The 23799-nt window shown below is 44.7% G+C and overlaps 1 protein-coding gene across 1 annotated transcript in view; it reads left to right on the top strand.

Annotated features, from left to right (window-relative positions):
* LOC124545580 overlaps positions 1-23799 on the top strand; it is a 117022-nt gene that overhangs the window by 45353 nt on the left and 47870 nt on the right. The window contains exon 4 of the mRNA XM_047124528.1: positions 15642-15814. Within this exon, the coding sequence (XP_046980484.1) occupies positions 15642-15814 (173 nt within the window). The remainder of the gene's footprint in view (positions 1-15641; positions 15815-23799) is intronic.

Genomic DNA, 23799 nt, shown 5'->3' with positions numbered 1-23799 from the left:
TGCATCAAACCAGTCTCAGGACTGAAGACCACAACAACAACAACAACAATGGTGACCATTTCGAACACCTACAGTGAAATCTTTAAGTTGGGCTTTAAGCTAAGCTTTCACCAAAAATGGGACAACTCCGTCAATTAGTTTGCAAGTTATGGACTTTTCAACAGTGGATACATTTTTTTGGACCCCTGTGTATATTCATCACGAAGGTACAAGAGATAGGCCAACACTTCCTCACCGAGAATGTTCAAATGAACATCCTCGTTCACAAGTCACGCTGACAGAAATACCCTCATAACACCACGGCACCAGCACTGGCTCGAACTAAATCTTCTACACACTGCAGCTTAAACCCCTCGTTGCGCCGACGGTCCAATCGACACATCCATAATTTCAGAAGAGGCGAAATCGCGCCTCGTATGACGACGTTACGCACCTCCATCCAGCTGCAGTCCGCCTCTGTGTCGTTTGGCCAACTCGACACGCGCAGCTGTGTGCACCTCTGTGAGCGACAGTCACCGACTCGAAATGCCGGGTCTTTGCAGCTGCCTTCGCGACGACTGTTCGGCAGCTGGTTCAGACGGACCTGCAGTCGCTGGCGTCTGCAGTTCGTGTCTGGTTTGAAGCCGATCGTCAGTGTCTCGGAGTGACACACTTCTTCAGTCCCTGTCAGCTGGGATCTTTTTACGGTACTGTTCCTATGCTGCCTCACATCACTACGACTGGTACACCGGTCGTTGCAGAACTACGTGTCCATGACTACCCCACGCAGTAGTTCCTTTCTGCCACTCCTCGACACCTCCACTCCGGCCCAGGTGAGCTCCCTGGGGTCACACGAGCGACCGGCTCGTACACACCGCGACCGCCACCCCAGCGCCACCACTGACGTCAGCGGTGGAGGGTCACGTGACCTCCTGGCGCCTCCCCAGCACCACAGCATCCGGCTCTTCAAAGCGACCCGTGTGCTCTGCTAAGTCGGGGGGCCAGCATTTCGTCTCATAAGCTTATTTCAAGCTTTCCAGAAGATCTGGGTTTTGTACACTTTTAGGCTACACTTAATTCGCCTAATGATAAGCATCGCCTTGCAAATCAAGTTGGCGAATTCGCACATACTTCATTTTTAATTTCACTCATAAAGAATTAATTTTTTTCTACAAAAGACATGTCGTTTGACGATCACCACACAAGTGTTGTTGTTGCTGATACAGACATACGTGTACTGTTCACTGATTATTTACAAATTTCAAGTTTTCATTCCTCATTTGCAGACAATGTTATTTTAATATCATAAAGGAAAACTTTCTTGACGTTCTGCAACTATTATTCACTTACACTACTGGCCATTAAAATTTCTACATCACGAAGATGACGTGCTACAGACGCGAAATTTCACCGACGGGAAGAAGATGCTGTGATATGCAAATGATTAGCTTTTCAGAGTATTCACACAAGGTTGGCGCCGGTGGCGACACTTACAACTTGCTGACATGAGGAAAGTTTCCAACCGATTTCCCATACACAAACAGCAGTTGACCGCCGTTGCCTGGTGAAACGTTGTTGTGATGCCCCGTGTAAGGAGGAGAAGTGCGTACCATCACGTTTCCGACTTTGATAAAGGTCGGATTGTAGTCTATCGCGATTGCGGTTTATCGTGTCGCGACATTACTGCCCGCGTTGGTCGAGATCCAATGACTGTTAGCAGAATATGGAATCGGTGGGTTAAGGAGGGTAATACGGAACACCGTGCTGGATCCCAAAGGCCTCGTATCACTAGCAGTCGAGATGACAGGCATCTTATACGCATGGCTATAACGGATCGTGCAGCCGCGTCTCGATCCCTGAGTCAACAGATGGGGACGTTTCCACGACAACAACTATCTGCACGAACAGTTCGACGACGTTTGCAGCAGCATGGACTATCAGCTTGGAGACCGTGGCTGCGGTTACCCTTGACGCTGCATCACAGATAGGAGCGCCTGCGATGGTGTACTCGACGACGAACCTGGGTGCACGAATGGCAAAACGTCACTTTTTCGGATGTATCCAGGTCTGTTTACAGCATCGCGACAGTCGCATCCGTGTTTGGCGACATCGCGGTGAACGCACATTGGAACCGTGTATTCGTCATCCCCATACTGGTGTATCACCCGGCGTGATGGTATGGGGTGCCATTGGTTACTCGTCTCGGTCACCTCTTGTTCGCATCAACGTTACATTTCAGATGTGTTAGGACCCGTGACTCTACCCTTAATTCGATCCCTGCGAAACCCTACATTTAAGCAGGATGCACGCCCCCATGCTGCAGGTCCTGTACGGGCCTTTCTGGATACGGAAAATGTTCGCCTACTGCCCTGGCGTGCACATTCACCAGATCTCTCACCAATTTAAAACGTCTGGTCAGTGATGGCCCAGCAACTGGCTCGTTACAATACGCCAGTCACTACTCTTGATGAACGGTGGTATCGTGTTGAAGCTGGATGGGCAGCTGAATCTCTACACGGCATCCAAGCTCAGTTTGACTCAATGCCCTGGCGTATCAAGGCCGTTATGACGGCCGGAGGTGGTTGTTCTGGGTACTGATTTCTCAGGATCTATGCACCCAAATTGGTAACGGCCGTGCCGCAGTGAATACACCGGTTCCCGTGAGATCACCGAAGTTAAGCGCTGTCGGGCGTGGTCGGCACTTGGATGGGTGGCCATCCAGCCGCCATGCGCTGTTGCCATTTTTCGGGGTGCACTCAGCCTCGTGATACCAATTGAGGAGCTACTCGACCGAATAGTAGCGGCTCCGGTCAAAGAAAACCATCACAACGACCAGGAGAGCGGTGTGCTGACCACACGCCCCTCCTATCCGCATCATCACCTGAGGATGATACGGTGGTCGGATGGTCCCGGTGGGCCACTGTGGCCTGAAGACGTAGTGCTTTTTTTGCTTTATGCACCTAAATTGCGTGAAAATGTAATCACATGTCAGTTCTAGTATAATGTATTTGTCCAATGAATACCCGTTTATCATCTGCATTTGTTCTTGGTGTAGCAATTTTATTGGCCAATAGTGTAACCACAGACTGGGATTCAGCTTCTTATGCTATCGTCAAGTGACAACAGGACGGTTGTGATTAAATTCGTTGCAGCTGCACAACATCGGGTAAATTTTTCTCTTGTGGCAGTATCGTTACGTTCTGTCAAGCATCGAAGGATAATTAACTTACTTAGGTCCATTTTTTATCAAATGTGATTATGTCTCCGTTATATTAACTTGTGAAATACTCGACATATCCATAACTCGTTAAGCGAGCTAATCAGTTTGCTGAAAGGCTGACGTGTCACATTCAAAAGTATAATTAGATTACGAAATTGCACCCTAAATCAGTAGATGCGGCATCGTTTACAGGCAGCATTATAACGGTTGATGCCGAAGTAGGCCAGATATAAAATACACACTGGCTACAGCTTGAAGAGCATCCCTGGAAAAGAGGAATTTGTTATTGTTTAATATAAATTTGACTGTTTGCAAGTCATTTCTGAAGATATTTGTCTGGAGTGTAGCCTTGTATGGAAATGAAACATGGGCGATAAACAATTGACACAAGAAGAGAATGAGAGATATTAAAATGTAGTGCTAGAGCAAAACTGATGAAGAATCGGTGTGTAGATGGTTTAATTAATGAGGTGGCACAAAATTGAACTAGAGACAAAAAAGGCGCAACTTGACTAAAAGAGGTGATCAGTTGACAGGACACGTCCTGAGGCGTCAGGGAATCGTCCGTTTGATAATCGAGAAAAAGTGTGCGGAGTAAAAGTTGTAGAGGAACAACAAGTGATGAGTACAGCAAACTTCACGTGAAAGCAGGTTGCAGTATTTATTTGGAAGTGAAGGGGCTCGCACAGGTTAACGTAGCATGGAGAGCTGCACAAACCAGGGTTCGAACTAAGGGACGACACCAAAAAATAGCTACGATAATTATAATGGTAACTGTAATAAAGTTATCTCAAATTAATATATATCGGTAATGGGACAAACGAGAATCCGAATCCTGCTGACAGATGGAAACTGTGTGTCAGACTGGGACTCAAACTCAGTCCTCCTCCTTTTGCGGATATTACTCTCACAAACTGATTGAGACATGAACAACAATATGGGAATTATGGATCCACCTCGATGCACAACACTTTTGTGGTCTATTTATTTATTCCCCAAACTAGTTTCAGCGACAAATATCGCCATCATCAGTGGGTTCTTTAAATCTGAAACATGTTGAAAACAGAACATTTACAAACACCGTAAAACATTACTATATGTGTACTGTTCGATTTTAAGTATTATTTTCCTCGAGTGCTTTCATAGCACTTTATTTATTACACATTACAACATGATTTTAAGATTGCTGTTACTGTTTGTTGCATATTTTCTGCGTTCTTCTGTTGCGTTTTCTCGGCACACATCATGTCATCTGCAACTGTATGAGCGACTGTAAGTAAACAAACACACAAATGTGAACTTGCGTATCTCAACGTTATGCAATTTGAATTGCGGTAGTGCTGTGGATACGGTTTTGGTTTGTGCTAGGTTGCTCATGGACTCACGTTCGTTGGGCAGCTTGCAGCTACCTTTATACACAGGAAAACATAACTTCTGCACTTGGTGCATAATCGAAAACATGATGTCATCTTACCATGCGCGTGTGTCGCAGGAAATGTGTCTCATGTTGCAGGAAGGCTATGAAAATTACACTGGGACTTATGACGCCCTCTGTTCCTCATTTATGTCTTTGTAAGTGATGGGCAGTGGTTCTTTTGCGTGTGTGTACTTTTTGTTACATGGAGATCACTTTACATAGTGGGGCTATGGTTGTTGTTCATTACATGTTCTGCGATAGTGGAATGTGTGCTGTCACTCTTTAGGGCTCCTATGTTCTCTGTGTACTTGGTACCGAAATTTCTTCTTGTGTGTCCTATGATTGGGCTAGATACGAGTTACATGTGAGTTGGTATATTCCAGCATTCCTGAATTTGTGTGAGGTTTGTCTGGTCTTAGCCTTTTTTGAATTGTGTTGTTTGTTCTGAATGTTGCTGGAATCCCTTGCTTTTTCAAGATGTTTCAAATTCTAAGTTCTATCTTATTACTCTGTGTTAGTGTGTGTCCTTTTCCTGGTGTGATGTGGCCTGCTGTGTTGTCTGTGTGTTCTGCCTCTGGATCTGCAGATCTTTGACTGGGTGGCCTCTATTTTTATGTTTCATTTTTATCTTGCTGTTGAGGTTTATGATGTCTGTTTTATAGTCATTTTCAACAGCATTTCTTTGGATTATATTTGGTTCCTGTATGTAGTTCTCCAGTTTAAGAGGTTTTCTGTTTATCCTGTGAAGTATGTGTGTGAAATCGGCATATTTATGCAGTGTCAGGTAGTTGGGTGAGCTATGGATGACATAGCTGTGGATTTTCTGTAGATTGAAAATTCATGATGATGGTTGTTTCTTGTAACTGTAAGATCCAACATAGTTTCTCGGTTTTTTCTATTTCCACTGTGAAGTGGATTTGTGGGTGTACTGTGTTGGCGTTACTATTTAGCCCTTCTATCTGTTTTGTGTGTCATCTATAAGATGATTACGACATCCACATACTGGCACCAGTAAATTATTTCGTATCATCTTGTTTTAAAATGTTGAATATTGTGTTCTCTGTATGATCCAATAAAGTAATGGCTAATGTTCCATTGATGGGGGATCCCATGGGCAACCCTTCTTGTTGCAAATAGAAGTTATTGTTGAAAGTGAAGTAGTTTTGTTCTGTGATTCCCCTAAGAATGGACGAGATTTAATTTACTTGTATATATAGGAATTTCTTGTATTTTAGCTGTTGGTCTATAATGTTTATAGTTTCTTCTGTGGGTATGTGTGTGTACATGGGTGTAATGTCAAAAGATACCAGTTTTGCTGTTTGGAGGATGTTGATGTCCTTAATTTTCTCTCCTGTGTTTTTGAGGCTTGTGTTGTTTGTGTATGTGTAGGAATGTGTGCATGTGTCTGTCTAAAACGTAAGACTGGGCTTTTCTCAAGTCCACCACTGGCCTGACTGGCACAGGATATTTGTGGATCTTTGGGAGGCTTGTTAAGACTGGAGCTTTAGGATTCTTTTGTCTCATTCTTTTTGTCTGGTTCTGTGTGAGGGTGCGGGTGATGCTGTTTAAGAGAGTCTTTAGGTTCCTTTGGTATCTTTCTTTTGCATCGCTGGCTAGCTTGTTTTAGGCGCTACAGTCTGGAACCGCGCGTCCGCTACGGTCGCCGGTTCGCATCCTGCCTCGGGCACGGATGTGTGTGATGTCCTTCGGTTAGTTAGGTTTAAGTAGTAAGTCTAGGGGACTGATGACGTCAGAAGTTAAGTCCCATAGTGCTCAGAGCCATTTGAACCGTTTTGAACTGGGTACCTTGGTTATTTTATTCTGTTCCAGAAAATGTTTCTGTTTGTACCGACAAATAACAATAGAAAAAGACTATTACATGCAAAAGGCTATAGTGGAAGGGTAAAACGGCAACAGAAAAACGCAGAAAATATGCCACAAACAGGGTCAACACTCATAAAACGACGCTGTATTCTATAATAAATGTTTTTACAGGCCCACAACGCAAGATTTACTTTCGTATATGAAAAACTCTATGTCATAAGCTGGGTTACTGACGTAATGAAGTACAGTGACAATGCATGATATAGAAAAATACACAATCCCACATGATATCTGATTTCAAGCATATGTACCCGTATTTGCTGCTTAATTTTTGCTTACATTTGCACCACTCAGCTTTACCTTCAGTTGCTCCCGTTAAAAATGGTGTTACAAGCAATCTGAGTAGCTCAAGTGCAGGAGTTTCTCTTCGACAAAGGACAGTTTATTATTTAAAGTTTTTCATACCCCAATAATGTTAGTAACGTCCTCGCACTATCACATTCATTGACCTGATAAACGAAGCTTTCCATTGCTCGCCTGCCACTGTCCTCCTTATATACCAGATTATTATGATATTGTTCTGAGATTTGTACATACCATTCGTATAGATGATGCTGTCAGCTGGTTTGATGACTTTTCTGAAGCTATTACGGAAATTTTTGTAAATAGCTGATGGCTATTGATACTGACGTATTCCTTGATAATACGCGGATCACTCTGAAAGAAATGCACACAATTTTTTTAAAAAAAATCCATCTTTTTTCCACATGTTTGAATGTTTTAGTGTGTGTAGATACATCCTTTAGGAACAATATTTTCATTTCCCCACATAATCTCCATCCCTCTGAACTGCCTTGCGCCATCTTGGAACCAGCGCCTGTATACCCACACGGTAAAATTCTGGACCAACCTCTTGGAGCCATTGTTTGGCAGCGTGCTTAAGGGAGTCATCATCTTCAAACCTTGTTCCACGAAGAGAGTCTTTCAGTTTCCCAAAGAGATGATAGTCAGATGGAATCAGGTCAGGACTGTAAGGCGGGTGTTTCAGTGTTGACCATCCGAGTTTTGTGATCGCTTCCATGGCTTTTTGACTGACATGTGGCCGTGCATTGTCGTGCGACAGCAAAACATCCTGCTTTTGCCGGTGTGGTCGAACACGACTCAATCGAGCTTGAAGTTTCTTCAGTGTCGTCACTATGCATCAGAATTTATGGTGGTTCCACTTGGAATGATGTCGACAAGCAATAGTCCTCTGGAATCTAAAAACAACGTACCCATAACTTTTCCAGCAGAAGGTGTGGTTCTGAATTTTTGTTTCTTGGGTGAATTTGCATGATGCCACTCCATTGATTGCCTCTTCGTCTCTGGTGAAAAATGATGGAGCCATATTGCATCACCTGTCACAGTTCTTCCAAGAAATTCATCTTCACCATTCTCGTACTGTCCCAAAAGTTCGCTGCATACCGTTTTTCTTGTTTCTTTGTGAGCCACTGTCAACATTTTCGGAACCCACCTGACACAAACTTTTTTAACGCCAACACTTTCAGTATTCTGCAAACACTTCCTTCCCCTATCCCAACGTAGCGTGACAATTCGTTCACTGTGATGCGTTTGTCAGCAGTCAGCAATTCGTTAACCCTCTGCACGTTGTCTGGAGTGCGTGCAGTACGAGGCCTACCGCTGCGAGGACAATCCTCTACATTGCCGTGCCCGCTTTCGTCACGTAACCAGCTCGCCCACCGACTAACTGTACTGCGATCGAAAGCAGCATCTCCATACACCTTTTTCAACCTCTTGTGGATGTTTTCCACTGTCTCGTTTTCACAGCACAGGAAATCTATGACAGCACGTTGTTTTTGACGAACGTCAAGTGTAGCAGCCATCTTGAAGACATGCTGTGATGGCACCACTCATGGGAACAGGTTGAACTAAGTTTGAAAAGAAGCGGGAAGGATGTATCTACACGCTGTAAGACTTTCACACATGCAGAATGAAAACTGTATTTTTACAAAAATAGTGTGCATTTCAAATGGTTCAAATGGCTCTGAGCACTATGGGACTCAACTGCTGTGGTCATTAGTCCCCTAGAACTTAGAACTAGTTAAACCTAACTAACCTAAGGACATCACAAACATCCATGCCCGAGGCAGGATTCGAACCTGCGACCGTAGCGGTCTTGCGGTTCCAGACTGCAGCGCCTTTAACCGCACGGCCACTTTGGCCGGCAGTGTGCATTTCTTTTGGAGTGACCCTCGTATTTGTGCTTTCAATATGTATTATTGTGATGCATTGTGTTTTACACGCTGGCTGTTGGTCGGTTGTAAGAAGGGTTTTTGTACCTGAGCGGACATCAGTTTCCTTGAAAATATGAAACGAACGTATGTCAAGTGTTACATCTGTCATCAAATCTGCGTCCCCTGTTCACCTCTAGCCACTGATGACGCCTTAGAGCGCCACACTGCATATAGCATCGCGGTGCGACGCCATTCGGTCGGCACAACTACCAGGAGAGTTGGTCTGGGCTGCCATCCACTTTCTCGGCTCTGCCGCGTTAGTAGTCAGCCGCGGCAGCCACACTGCAGGGCGACACGTCGACCGTGGCCCACGACGAGTTTTGTTGTCCTTCACGGCGAGCCATACTGGGCTTGCATTTCAGCAAGGTAATGCCCGCCCAAGCAAGCTGACAGATTCCACTACTTGTCTCTGTGCACGCCAAACCATACCTTGACTAGAGAAGTCGCCAAATATTATCTATTGTGCAGAAGTGGTACAAAGCTGTATCACTTTTCAACATAATCTCCCCAACGCTTAAAGTACTTCAAGACTAACAAAGTGCATAAATTCCTTAAGAAAAAAATTCTTTTGGTAGTCTGCACAACCACTCATGCACTGCGTGCCGTACCTCTTCATCAGAACGGAACTTCTTTCGTCCCATTGCGTCTTTGAGTGGTCCAGACATATGGAAATCACTTGGGGGCAAGGTCTGGTGAGTATGGTGGATGAAGCAGACACTCAAAATGGTCTACGTCTGTGGCCGCAGATGATTTTTTAGGAGATCTGTGTATGATGCACTGGTGACAGTGATCCCTCTAGGCATGTAATGCTCCAAAATGACGCCTTTTTCGTCCCAAAAGAGAGTCAGAATAACCTTCCTTGCTGATGGTTCTGTTCGAAACTTCTTTGGTTATGGTGATGAGGAATGACGCCATTCCTTGCTCGCTCTCTTCGTTTCCGGTTGGTGGAAGTAAACCGAGGTTTCGTCCCCAGTAACGATTCTTGCAAGGCAGCCATCACCTTCTCGTTCAAAGCGCCGAAGAAGTTCTTCACAAGCATCAGCACGTCGTTCTCTCATTTCAGGAGTCAGCTGCCGTGGCACCCATGTTGCAGACACTTTGTGAAACTGGAGCACATCATGCACAATGTGGTGTACTGACCCATGACTAATCTGTAAACCTGCTGCAATGCCATTCAGTGTCACTCGGCGGTTTTCTTTTACTACGGCTTCAACTGCTGCAATGTTCTGTGGAGTCACAACTCGTTGTTCCTGACCTGGACGAGGAGCATCTTCCACTGAAGTCACACCATTTGCGAACTTCCTACTCCATTCATAGACTTGCTGCTGTAACAAACATGCATCACCGTACTGAACCTTCATTCGTTGAGGAATTTCAATAGGTTTCACACCGTCTCTACTCAAAAACCGAATAACAGAAAGCTGTTCTTCCCTGGTGCAAGTCGCAAGTGGGGTGGCCATCTTTATACTGATACTGCGACGGTATGTGTGCATCTGCACTATGCTGCCACCTTCAGGTCATTCTGCTCGCTGTTTGTAGCACGCTTACAAACTTACAGGATAACGGCGCGAAATTTCGATTTTTTATTACAAATTTAAGGTTTTCATTTGACTCACCTTTGTATATATTGTTTCACATCGACATATTTTCCATAGGACAACAAACTGTTTGAAAAACCCGGTAATGTGACTACAGGAAACACACTCAGCGGAGTTACAGTGCAGTTTACATGCAAAACTGGAAGGAAAGCTCATCAGCCTACCAAGAAAAACCACTATCGTCGGTTTTGTTATACTGATGATATACTTCATTGTGTAGCCTCACGGAGAATAAGAACTCACAATTTCTAAATTTTCCGAACGATGTTAGTTGTAAGATGAAACACAGTATAGAAAAAGAGTTGAAACATTTTTGAGTGTGCATATACTTAGGAAATCCACTGACGTTAGGCACAGGCCTGCAGGAACCTCACTCATAAGCGTGAATACCTTCATAAAAATTTCAGTCACTATCCCAGACTGAAAGGAGCAGTGCCGAAATGATTGGTGGGCAGGCCTAAAATAATCTGTCAGCACAGTAGCTGGACGAAGATCCCGACGATTTAAGCACTACTCTCAGAAGAAAAGGCTACTCTGAAAAAGAGATAAATAGGGCATACCTCTTTGAAGATAAAAAGCTACGCATGAAAAAGAACCAAAGTTTTACTCCCTGTCATAAAAGCAGTTACACTTCACATCATCAGAGTTTCCCACTTGTTCGATTCCTCTTAGATTCTGTGCAGAACCTCCTCATTCCTTACAAGTCCCCCTAATTTTCAACATTCGTCTGTAGCACCACATCTCAAATGCTTCGATTCTCTTCTGTTCTGGTTTTCCCACAATCCATGTTTCACTACCATACAATGCTGTACTCCAAACGGAAATTCTCATAAATTTCTTCCTCAACTTAAGATATAATGTTTGGTACTAGTAGACTTCCCTTGGCCAGGAATACCCTCTTTGCCAGTGCTAGTCTGCTTTTGATGCGCTCCTTGCTCCGTCCGTCATTGGTTGTTTTGCTGCCCACGAAGTACAATTCCATAATTTCATCTACTTCATGACAGATAATTCTGGTGTTAAGTTTGTCACTGTTTTCACTTCTGCTACTTCTCATTACTTTCGTCTTTTTTCAATTTACTCTGAATGCATATTCTGTATCCATTAGACTGTTCATTCTGCTCAGCAGGTCATGTAATTCCTTTTAACTTTCAATCAGGGTAGTAAGGTCATTAGCGAATCGTATCACTGATATCCTTTCACCTTGAATTTTAATCGCACTCCTGAGACTTCCTTTTATTTCCATCATTGTTTCTTCGATGTACAGATTGAACAGCAGGGAGGAAAGACTACATCCTGGTCCGACACACTTTTTAATCCGAGCACTTCATTCTTGGTCGTCCACTCTTATTATTCCTTCTTGCCTTTTGTACGTATTGTATTTTACCCGTTTCTCCCTATAGCTTACCCCTGTTTGTCTCGGAATTTCTAACATATTGCACCATTTTACTTTTCGAAGTTGAGAGATCCCTCAGACGGCCTTTCCCAAGTATACATCCTCCTCTTACGGTTCTTGAAGAGAGCATTCGCTATTACTAGGTGAAATTCATTAGTCTTTCTCCTTTCTCATTCCCTGGTCCAAGCCCATACTCTCCTGTAACTGTGTCTTCCAATTCTTCTCCTACAACTGCATTCCTGTTTTGTATGTCTATTAGATTTTCATCTTCCTTTATGTACTGTATTACCCTTTCAGTATCCTCATATACATTCTCTATTTCTTCATCTTCAGCTTACGACATCGGCGTTTACACCTCTACTATCGATGTCGGTGTTTGCTTGCTGTCAATTCTGATAAGAAGAACAATATCATTGAACTGTTCAAGGTAACACACTTTCTGCCCTACCTTTCTATTCATGACGAAACCTACTCCCATTACACTATTTTCTGCTGCTGTTGATATTATCCTATACTCATCTGACCAGAAATCGTTATCTTCTTTCCATTTCACTTCAGTGGCCCCTACTATATCTAGACTGAGCTTTCACATTTCCATTTTCACATTTTCTAGCTTCCCTATCACATTCAAGCTTCTGACATTCCACACCCTGTCTGGTAGCACGTTATCCTTTCGTTGGCTATTCAATTTTTTCTCACGGTCACCTACCCCTCGGCAGTCTCCTCCCAGATTTCCGAGTGGGGGACTATTCAGGAATCTTTTGTCAATGGAGAGATCATCATGACACTTTTTCAATTGCAGGCCACATGTCCTGTGGATGCACATTATGTGTCTTCAATGTAGTGGTTTCCGTTGCCTTCTGTATCCTCGTGCCATTGAGCACTGCTGATTCTTCTTCGTTTTAGGGGCATTTTCCCACACCACGGAGAGAGTAGTGGCCTTAACCTCTGTCCGCTTCTCCACCCTCTTTGACAAGGTCGTTGGCAGTATGAGGGTGACATCTTACGCCGGAAGTCCTCGGCCGCCAGTGCTGACTATTAATAAAAATTTAAATGGCGGCTGGTATTGTCCCAAACCTAGTACTTTTTGCTTACTAATCAAAGAGGCTACCCGTAGAGCAGCTAGAGCAGTGCCACATACCTAGCCTTAACAACAGCCCAAAATTGGACCTATGAAAATGGTTGGGCTGGGGCAGAGACCTGCACCGGCACCTGGTCACCTACACAGCCTTGTACAACGATCTCCAGGCGTCATTCGAAACCTGTACTCGCCAGTGAACGGAACCCGACGCCAATGATTCAGGTTCCATTGCATGTGTCCCCTTAGCCAATTTTTTTGCGCTCCAAGGTCCTAGGTAATTTTTCCGTTCTTGTTCGTAATGGACGCCTAGGGACCAAATTCATCGAATGGAACTAGCTGCTTACTGACTGTGTCGACGAGCCTCCAAGCTGACACCAAACTGAGTGAGTACTTTTACAAACAGAGTCCAGCAAAACAGAAGTGAATCAGAGCGAGCTGACAGCGTTCTGTCTCCATAAAAAAGAGGCACACAGGCAGTTGTACGTGCCCCTGGATGGGATCAAAGTTTTGCACAGCTCCTTCCCTGATTTCCTAGGTGTCACCCTCTGCCTGTCACTTCATTTTCCAAGACGCTACTCCAGGCGGGTGTAAAATGCATGTGCGCAACGGAAAATAATAAACGCTAAAATTGTGATTTGGCCCTGTCTGACTACCCCCTGAAGCAGACCTTAGGATCTCTTAATGGACTTTAACATATAATTTACAATCTAAACATAAATGAATGATGGAGGCAACTAATCCTACTAAATGATAAACGTTGTTCCGCGTCGAAGTGCTGCTTCTCGTACTCGTCTGCGACGATGGAGGAACTCCAGCCACAGATAAACTCTTTCAAGCACTAGGACGGCAGAAGGCGGTCCTCTGACAAATATACTCTAATACTGTCTTCTCCTCTCTGTGTTCTACAGACGAGAAACGCCAACTCCCAACCACAAGGACGGAGTTCAGATCTCAACGTAATTATAGGCAGAGGAAGTGCTCTCGATCACTGAACGCTGCGTACTCAACGACGACTTCCAACCCGGAATCGAAGTCCAGAATCGTATAAGTTGACAACAGTACAGTGCCTAACCGTTCTAACTACAAAATCTCGTGAGAGCAAAGACAGCAAGTCCGTCCGTACCAACAAGAAGCTGATACTGAGCGACCGTCACACACGGGAGCTTAAAACGGAAGACCTCGTCTCTCCACCGCTGGCTTCCCAGCAAGGTTCGGCTCCCCACTCTCGTAATTCCGAAAACGAATCATATTCCCGAAACCACGGAATATTCTCCTTTCCTACTGATTCTTCCGATCGCAAACAAACCTTATTTTAGTATTTCGTCGTCCAGCGCGGAAATTTTGCGAGGCAAAACCTATACCCGTGCAATGGTACGCTTCTGCGTAAAAATCCTTGGAAATAACCCAGCTTGCGTGGTTTGCAAAGTGCCGCTTTTTCGTTCCTCTCACCTGTGTCCGAGATTTTCGGTGTTCGGAAGTATTATCCGGTTATCCCGCCGGCCCCTACTACAATAGCGGCCGGCCGTCACCCTGTTGTGTTCCAGAGCTCAGTTGCAACGACATCCGTCAAGCTATAGGGAATCATTCATTACGCCGTTTTTATAATGAAGACACTCCGTGACCTTTCATGCAATACGCGTTAACAGTTATTTACAAGACGTACGTGACAATGTCAGTTTCCTTTATATATTCATATATACGATGTACAAACTATCACATGATATCTAATTGCGTTTGTAGGTCACAGCAAAGTATGTGGATGAGTTCTTGTAAGGTGCGAAATTATAGCCACCTTACAATTTATGCAGCACTGTGCCAACCTGTAAAAGATGTTTGGCCCTACGGTTAATCAACTGCACCACATTTCTGGAAACAACTGGGAAGTAAATGTCGCCGGCCGCGGTGGTCTAGCGGTTCTAGGCGCTCAGTCCGGAACCGCGCGACTGCTACGGTCGCAGGTTCGAATCCTGCCTCGGGCATGGATGTGTGTGATGTCCTTAGGTTAGTTAGGTTTAAGTAGTTCTAAGTTCTAGGGGACTGATGACCACAGATGTTAAGTCCCATAGTGCGCAGAACCATTTGAAGTAAATGTCGAGAACAAAACAACGCTGCAACTTGACTGGGATATTCAGCTGCTGCACATTGCGCTAAAGCGTGGGAGAACAGCGCACGTACAAATAAGACAGATGGGGCCATGTTGACTATTAATGGCATTGCTACAACAATTCCCACTCGGTAGTTGCTTGTTCTATCCAGTTTTGTCCCTACTAATCTCACAGTCAAGGGTGCCAAGGCGCTAGTTGGTATGACAGAGTCCAATTAGAATACAGTCGTAAATAGCTTGTTCCAGAATCCAGTAACTGAGAAAGGTTGTGCAGTACGATCTTCCTTGTCAAAAAAGCTCAACCTCATCCAAATGACAAAAGGGAGACGTGGCTACATCCGGAAAAAGTAGGCTTGCAGTAGAAGTGCTGCCTGTGGTTATGGCGCGAAGGAGCGGTGAGAGATGTGGTGGGGCAGTGGCCACTCCGTGTTTGTAAAGCTGGACTGCCGTGCTCGTCCTGTCATAATACTGGCTGAACGTTTGCACGGCCATTCTTTTATTTCCAGAGAAACCGTTCAGTTCAACAGAATATGTCATCGGACTCGTATACCAGTCACGGTTTACGCCAGAATACCTGTCTGACACCTCCATTCGTCTCTAATGAGCTGGCGACCTTTATCAGTGGGAAACGTAAAAGCTGGAAAAGGGACAAGTTGAGTTTAGTTTTGACCATACAGTCAAGTTTGAGAGTGCCATCTCTTGCATCAGCTGCCTCCGTTCTGTGTTGGAAGGTCGGACTGGAACGTGACAGCGCTGCGGGCGGACCGCGTGAGGCGCGCCGCCCTCTCGCAGTCGGTGCTCGCCGTCCGGCGCATCACGAGGGCCGCCATCGCCAGGACAGAGTGTGAGACCCACCACCGGCTCGACTTTGACTTTTTTGGGAGGAGGTTCCTGAACAAAACCGGTGAGTACCTTATGTGGAAGTAGGTTACGGTGAAAGAAAGTGTAATGCCCTCATTAAGGCATTCTGTAAAAAATCTCCTCTAAGATGATGAACAGATGGTCGTGGAGTTGCGCCGGGCGCCGGACCTGAAAACTGTGTCCTAATTAAGAACACAGAAACAAAAAACTTAGAACTGGATAATAACCACACTAAAGAAAAGGAACAGTTATCTATTAACAACCGATTGCATCTATGAAAGTAAAATCACCAACTTGGTCTCATATTTGGAGGATAAAAGGAGGACACTTGCAACATATCAGCCGCAGCTATCGATCTCACGTGCAGATATGGGCCATAACTCTGACAGTACGCAGTTGTGACCTTCCGAACACGTAGCTTTTTAAGGCTCGTGTATCACTTGTTTGGCCACGCGCGGTCTGAGGCGCCACGGCACGGACTGCGCAGCCCTCCCTCGGGCATGTGTGAGTTCTAAGTACGAGTTAGTTTAAGTGGTGTGTAAGTCTAGGGAACGACGACCTCAGCTGTCTGGTCCCTAAGGAATTCGCACAGGTTTGAACAAATGAAGCACTCGTTTCTCGCTCGCTCCGGCCCGCTGCGGCCACCCAATGTCGGAGCGCAAACTACTGTGTGGCAGAGTGAGCAGCAGGTTCGTGGTTGTAGAGTCGCTGAAGCAACAAGCAGTAGTGTGCCACTTCCGGTGACGGTCAGATTACAACGTTCCAACGTCAACGCCCCTTAAAGTTGTGACTGGTAAGCGTGTGGCTCTTCGACTAATTATTACACGAGGCAAACGAAAGTGTATGAGTGTTTCTTTGTGCCATTATTTGTACCTTGCAATTAGGTGGAGCAATCATAGAGAAGACCCGGTAAATGGAGAGAAGAATAACCGAGTGACTTTAGATTTTTCTTTATGAGAGGATGACGGTGAGAATGATGACGATACCCTTTCACAACAACGTTTTCGCCAAGCAACGTCTCTGATACAGAGATGTAAAATCAGCTACTGACTGATTGAGAAGCTCGCTCTGAAGATGTCACATTTCGCTTAGCTTCTGTCCGTAACAGTGATCTGTGAGTGTGTGTGTTACATACATATAACTGCTGCAGAATATCAGTACTAGAATATTGCTAAACAATGTTGACCATATACGTGCATGCAAGAACATAGTATCGGCTCGTATTGCTTTCCTGTTTTTCATGTTAAATAATATGCGTTCTCACTACTGGCCATTAAAATTGCTACACCAAGAAGAAGTGCAGATGATAAACTTGTATTCATTGGACAAATATATTCTACTAGAATTGACATGTGATTACATTTTCACGCAATTTGGGTGCATAGATCCTCAGAAATCAGTACCCAGAACAACCAACTCTGGCCGTAATAACGGCCTTGATACGCCTGGGCATTGAGTCAAACAGAGCTTGGATGGCGTGTACAGGTACAGCTGCCCATGCACAATCAACACGATACCACAGTTCATCAAGAGTAGTGACTGGCGTATTGTGACGAGCCAGTTGCACGGCCACCATTGACGAGAAGTTTTCAGTTGGTAAGAAATGTGGAGACTGTGCTGGCCAGGACAGCAGACGAACATTTTCTGTATCCAGAAAGGCCCGTACAGGACCTGCAACATGCGGTCGTGCATTATCCTGGTGAAATGTAGGGCTTCGCAGGGATCGAATGAAGGGTAGAGCCACGGGTCGAAACACATCTGAATTGTAACGTACACTGTTCAAAGAGCCGTCAATGCGAACAAGACGTGACCGAGACGTGTAACCAATGGCACCCCATACCATCACGCCAGGTGATAAGCCAGTATGGCGATGACGAATACACGCTTCCAATGTGGGTTCACCGCGATGTCGCCAAACACGGATGTGACCCTCATGATGCTGTAAACAGAACCTGGATTAATCCGAAAAAGTGACGTTTTGTCATTCGTGCACCCAGGTTCGTCGTCGAGTACACCATCGCAGTAGCTTCTGTCTGTGATGCAGCGTCAAGGGTATCCACAGCTACGGTCTCCGAGCTGATAGTCCATTCTGCTGCAAACGTTGTCGAACTGTTCGTGCAGATGGTTGTTCTCTTTCGAACGTCCCCATCTGTTGACTCAGGGATCGAGACGTGGCTGCACGATCCCTTACAGCCATGCGGATAAGATGCCTGTCATCTCGACTGCTAGTGATACGAGGCCGTTGGGATCCAGCACGGCGTTCCGTATTACCCTCCTTAACCCACCGATTCGATTTCTGCTAACGGTTATTGGATCTCGACCAACGCGTGCAGCAATGTCGCGATACGATAAACCGCAATTCCGATAGGCTACAATCCGACCTTTATCAATGTCGGAAACGAGATGGTACGCACTTCTCCTCCTTACATGAGGCATCACAAGAACGTTTGACTAGGCAACGCCGGTCAACTGCTGTTTGTGTATGAGAAATCGTTTGGAAACTTTCCTTATGTCAGCACGCTGTAGGTATCGCCACCGGCGCCAACCTTGTGTGAATGCTCTGAAAAGCTAATCATTTGCGTATCACAGCATCGTCTTCCTGTCGGTTAAATTTTGCGTCTGTAGCACGTCATCTTCGTGGTGTAGCAATTTAAATGACCAGTAGTGTGCTTGTAGAACCAAGTTTCGAAATACATGGGCCAGACGTGACCGGTCCCACACGCCTCCTCCCACGCTTTCAACATCAGGGCTGTGGATCCCACCCCGCTGTACAGTTTTTTGCACTCGTGCATTAGGCAGCTGCAGTGGGGCGGATCCGGTGACAGGCAGCCTGCACGTGGAAAAGTTTAAAAAACTGTGCATTCTAGAGGTCATAAATGAATATCATTACAATTACAGCCAACTTTGTTTTTGAAAGGGCGCAGGGGTTCAGTTGGTAGGGTAGAGATTTTGCAAGAATACCTTTTTCTCTTATTGAAGGAAATAGTGCGCATATAGTATTAGGAACGGAAAGTTGGTTAAAACCGGAAGTGAACAGTAACGAAATCCTAGACACAGAATGGAATATATACCGCAAGGATAGGATAAACGCCAATGGTGGAGGAGTATTTATAGCAGTAAAGAATTCAATAATATCCAGTGAAGTTATTAGCGAATGCGAATGTGAAATAATCTGGGTTAAGTTAAGTATCAAAGGTGGGTCAGATATGATAGTCGGATGCTTCTATAGACCACCTGCATCAGCAACCGTAGTAGTTGAGCGCCTCAGAGAGAACCTGCAGAACGTCGTGAAGAAGTTTCGTGATCATACTATTGTAATAGGGGGAGACTTCAATCTACCAGGTATAGAATGGGATAGTCACACAATCAGAACTGGAGCCAGGGACAGAGACTCTTGTGACATTATCCTGACTGCCTTGTCCGAGAATTACTTCGAGCAGATAGTTAGAGAACCAACTCGTGAAGCTAACGTTTTAGACCTCATAGCAACAAATAGACCGGAACTTTTCGACTCCGTGAATGTAGAAGAGGGTATCAGTGATCATAAGTCAGTGGTTGCATCAATGACTACAAGTGTAATAAGAAATGCCAAGAAAGGAAGGAAAATATATTTGCTTAACAAGAGTGATAGGGCACAAATCGCAGAATATCTGAGTGACCACCATCAAACGTTCATTTCTGAGGAAGAGGATGTGGAACAAAAATGGAAAAAATTCAGAAACATCGTCCAGTACGCCTTAGATAAGTTCGTACCGACTAAGGTCCAAAGCGAGGGGAAAGATCCACCGTGGTATAACAATCATGTACGAAAGGTACTACGGAAACAAAGAAAGCTTCATCATAGGTTTAAGAGTAGTCGAATCATAGCTGATAAGGAAAAGCTGAACGAAGCGAAAAAGAGCGTAAAGAGAGCAATGAGAGAAGCATTCAACGAATTCGAACATAAAACATTGGCAAACAATCTAAACAAGAACCCTAAAAAGTTTTGGTCATATGTAAAATCGGTAAGCGGATCTAAATCCCCTATTCAGTCACTCGTTGACCACGATGGCACCGAAACAGAGGACGACCGAAGAAAGGCAGAAATACTGAATTCAGTGTTCCGAAACTGTTTCACTGCGGAAAATCGTAACACGGTCCCTGACTTCAGCCGTCGCACGGACGCCAAAATGGAAAATATTGAAATAAACGATATGGGAATTGAAAAACAACTGCTATCACTTAGTAGCGGAAAAGCATCCGGACCAGACGAGATACCCGTAAGATTCTACAGTGATTATGCTAAAGAACTTGCCCCCTTTCTATCAGCAATTTATCGTAGATCGCTGGAAGAACGTAAAGTACCTAGCGACTGGAAGAAAGCGCAGGTCGTTCCCATTTTCAAGAAGGGTCATAAATCAGATGCGAATAATTATAGGCCTATTTCGCTTACGTCAATCTGTTGTAGAATAATGGAACATGTTTTGTGTTCTCGTATTATGACGTTCTTAGATAATACAAATCTCCTTCATCATAACCAACATGGATTCCGCAAACAGAGATCATGTGAAACTCAGCTCGCCCTATTTGCCCAAGAAATTCACAGTGCCGTAGACACTGGCGAGCAGATTGATGCCGTATTCCTGGACTTCAGGAAGGCATTTGATACGGTTCCGCAATTACGTTTAGTGAAAAAAATACGAGCTTACGGAATATCGGACCAGGTTTGTGATTGGATTCAGGATTTCCTAGAAGAAAGAACACAACATGTCATTCTTAACGGTTCAAAATCTGCAGATGTAGAGGTAATTTCGGGAGTACCGCAGGGAAGCGTGATAGGACCTTTATTGTTTACAATATACATAAATGACTTAGTTGACAACATCGGTAGCTCCGTGAGGCTATTTGCAGATGACACGGTTGTCTACAAGAAAGTAGCAACATCAGAAGACTCGTACGTACTCCAGGAGGACCTGCAGAGGATTAATGCATGGTGCGACAGCTGGCAGCTTTCCCTAAACGTAGATAAATGTAATATAATGCGCATACATAGGGGCAGAAATCCATTCCAGTACGATTATGCCATAGGTGGTAAATCATTGGAAGCGGTAACGACCGTAAAATACTTAGGAGTTACTATCCGGAGCGATCTGAAGTGGAATGATCACATAAAACAAATAGTGGGAAAAGCAGGCGCCAGGTTGAGATTCATAGGAAGAATTCTAAGAAAATGTGACTCATCGACGAAAGAAGTAGCTTACAAAACGCTTGTTCGTCCGATTCTTGAGTATTGCTCATCAGTATGGGACCCTTACCAGGTTGGATTAATAGAAGAGATAGACATGATCCAGCGAAAAGCAGCGCGATTCGTCATGGGGACATTTAGTCAGCGCGAGAGCGTTACGGAGATGCTGAACAAGCTCCAGTGGCGGACACTTCAAGAAAGGCGTTACGCAATACGGAGAGGTTTATTATCGAAATTACGAGAGAGCACATTCCGGGAAGAGATGGGCAACATATTACTACCGCCCACATATATCTCGCGTAATGATCACAACGAAAAGATCCGAGAAATTAGAGCAAATACGGAGACTTACAAGCAGTCGTTCTTCCCACGCACAATTCGTGAATGGAACAGGGAAGGGGGGATCAGATAGTGGTACAATAAGTACCCTCCGCCACACACCGTAAGGTGGCTCGCGGAGTATAGTTGTAGATGTAGATGTAGAAACACAAGGTCATTATGGTCATGTTTAGTTGGAAGGTTACGAATAATAAACATAAACGTCGAGGAGAAACTTCAGCCGATGTCAGATAAGAAGAGATGATACTAACTCAGCAGTACAGCACGCCTCGTCTAGCCTCGATAAGGGCCTACAGTCGGCGACAAAGAGTCCGCAAGTCTCTCCAGTTATGTCCACAAGTCTCTCCAGTTATTGAGTGACGTCACTCAACATACCCGTAGAGCCGCCAGATGGCAGGGATGTCGAGACAGCCGCTTTCCACACGATGGTCCCAGACATTTCCTGGTTTCCTGGTTTCGCGGGCACGTCGAGATGCGACACGACGCCGGAGTGGTCGTCAAGCCAGGAGCGTGTCCACACGGCCCTGTGAACGCGGCTGCTGTCTAGGAACGCGGGACCGCCCGCAAGATACTAAGCACGTAGGTAGGGATAAGTCCGAATCTGAAAATCACTACGTGATGTTGTGGGATCTAGGCTGCACGTACACAAAACTTCAGCACGGATCTCTGACACGTGACCCTTTAAGACTTCCGCCAATGTTCGTTCTGATAAAAGTGACAATACAGAGAGGTGCTGGCACTTTGTTCCGAAGTTTTCTGAGCTGTGAGGCCATCTGGCGGCGGCAGTGTCCCGCTGAGGATGCAGAGGTCCACTACACGCTGCCAGCCCCAGCGGAACACACACCGTGGGTCGCAATGAAGGGTGGAGCGGGTTACCTTAGAAACAGTTTAAAGTGGATTACAAACGGTAGCGGACTTTGGCACTTTTGTACATTTATTTACTTCTTTATACGTTTATTTCACCTGATAAAATTATGGCATTTATGCACTCTCTTACCTATAACCTGACATCTTAGTGGGTCAACATTACGACATGCATAATACACGAGCAGCATGCAATAGTGATAATTATACTGCTGCTACTAACAACAACAACAACAACAACAATGGATAGAGACATGAACACACGTTTTTCTTGACGCGACATGCACAACTGTTGATATACATCATCAGTGATAAAATCACTGCAACTGTAGCAGGTTTTATCACTGATGACAAAAATGAAAGCATAGTGCTTCATAAATTCCATATGTTATGCTTTATATCAGAATACACATAATACAAAAATTGTAACTTTGCATCTTTAAAATCACGTAGATGGAGAAAAGGTCAAAATATCGATTTTTGGAGCAACTGTTTCAAACTGTGGATGCATTTCTTTTACACGTTTCTTCGCCTTTCTATTAACGAATTACATAATGATAAAAATATCAAAATTTTATGTACCACAATTACATATTATTATGCCTGCGGGACAAACAAGCATGATCGCACACCAGGTTTGGCCTTGAAGCTGAGTGGAATGGTAGGGAAGTCCCCCACCCCCTCTCTCTCTATCACTCTGTCTCTTTCTTTCTTTGTCGCTCTTTGTTTTAACTCGCAACCTTCTCTATCTATCGAAAGCTCTTGCTTCCTCAAAGGAAGTATGCTTCGAAAAGCATCGAGGGACAAGAAAATTCCAGGTAGGTTACACCTTGTTCAGACAGAAATTTCAAAGTCAGAGATTGGACTGTGAGGCATACTCAGGGGCAGATATAAACTCAGATGTCCATTCAATAGCGATGAAGAGTGGACTGAGGTTTAAGACAATGATCTGCGAGAGTAAATGCGAAAAAAAGTGGGACACTGAAGTGCAGAGCAATCATGAAATGCATCTGAATTCCTCTTAGGCTGTAAATACTACCTTGATGTATGCTACAAATACAGCTCAGTTGAAAAGGGAATCACAGAAGTTGGACAAACAAAGATAGATATAAGGAGGTAACGGAAAAGAAACATTGGGAAGCAGAAGAAACACTTAAATTGAAGTGTGAAGAAGAAATGACAATGGCAATGGAAGACACTGGAGACCCCATATTAAGAGTCACAGCTTAACCCAGGTTGTGTAGACAGAAGGGATAGGTAACATACCTTCGCAGATTCCGAAATTATTGGCGCAAGTGTCAACCAAAACCTATTCAACTTGGCCTCTAGAATATGCGAGAATGGCGATACAATATTAGACACAATCGTGAAGACAAGAGCAGACACTTGTGAGACCTATCACACAATCAGCGTAACACCTCATGAGTGGAATTTGACGACAGGTATATAGGACGGAGTGGAAAAGCAAATAGAGGCTATGATAGATGAGGATCATTTTCGCTGTGAGAAGGGTGATAGCCCAAGAGGAGGCGTGACTGATGTTGTAATTGGTAAGGGAAGCAAAATTCGAAAAAAAAATGACGCATTCATAGGACCCGTAG

This window comes from Schistocerca americana, chromosome 8 (assembly GCF_021461395.2).
Source record: "Schistocerca americana isolate TAMUIC-IGC-003095 chromosome 8, iqSchAmer2.1, whole genome shotgun sequence".
Classification (NCBI taxonomy): Eukaryota; Metazoa; Arthropoda; class Insecta; order Orthoptera; family Acrididae; genus Schistocerca; species Schistocerca americana.
The sequence above is the reverse complement of the archived record's forward strand: the minus strand, read 5'-3'. Positions and strand labels throughout refer to the sequence as shown.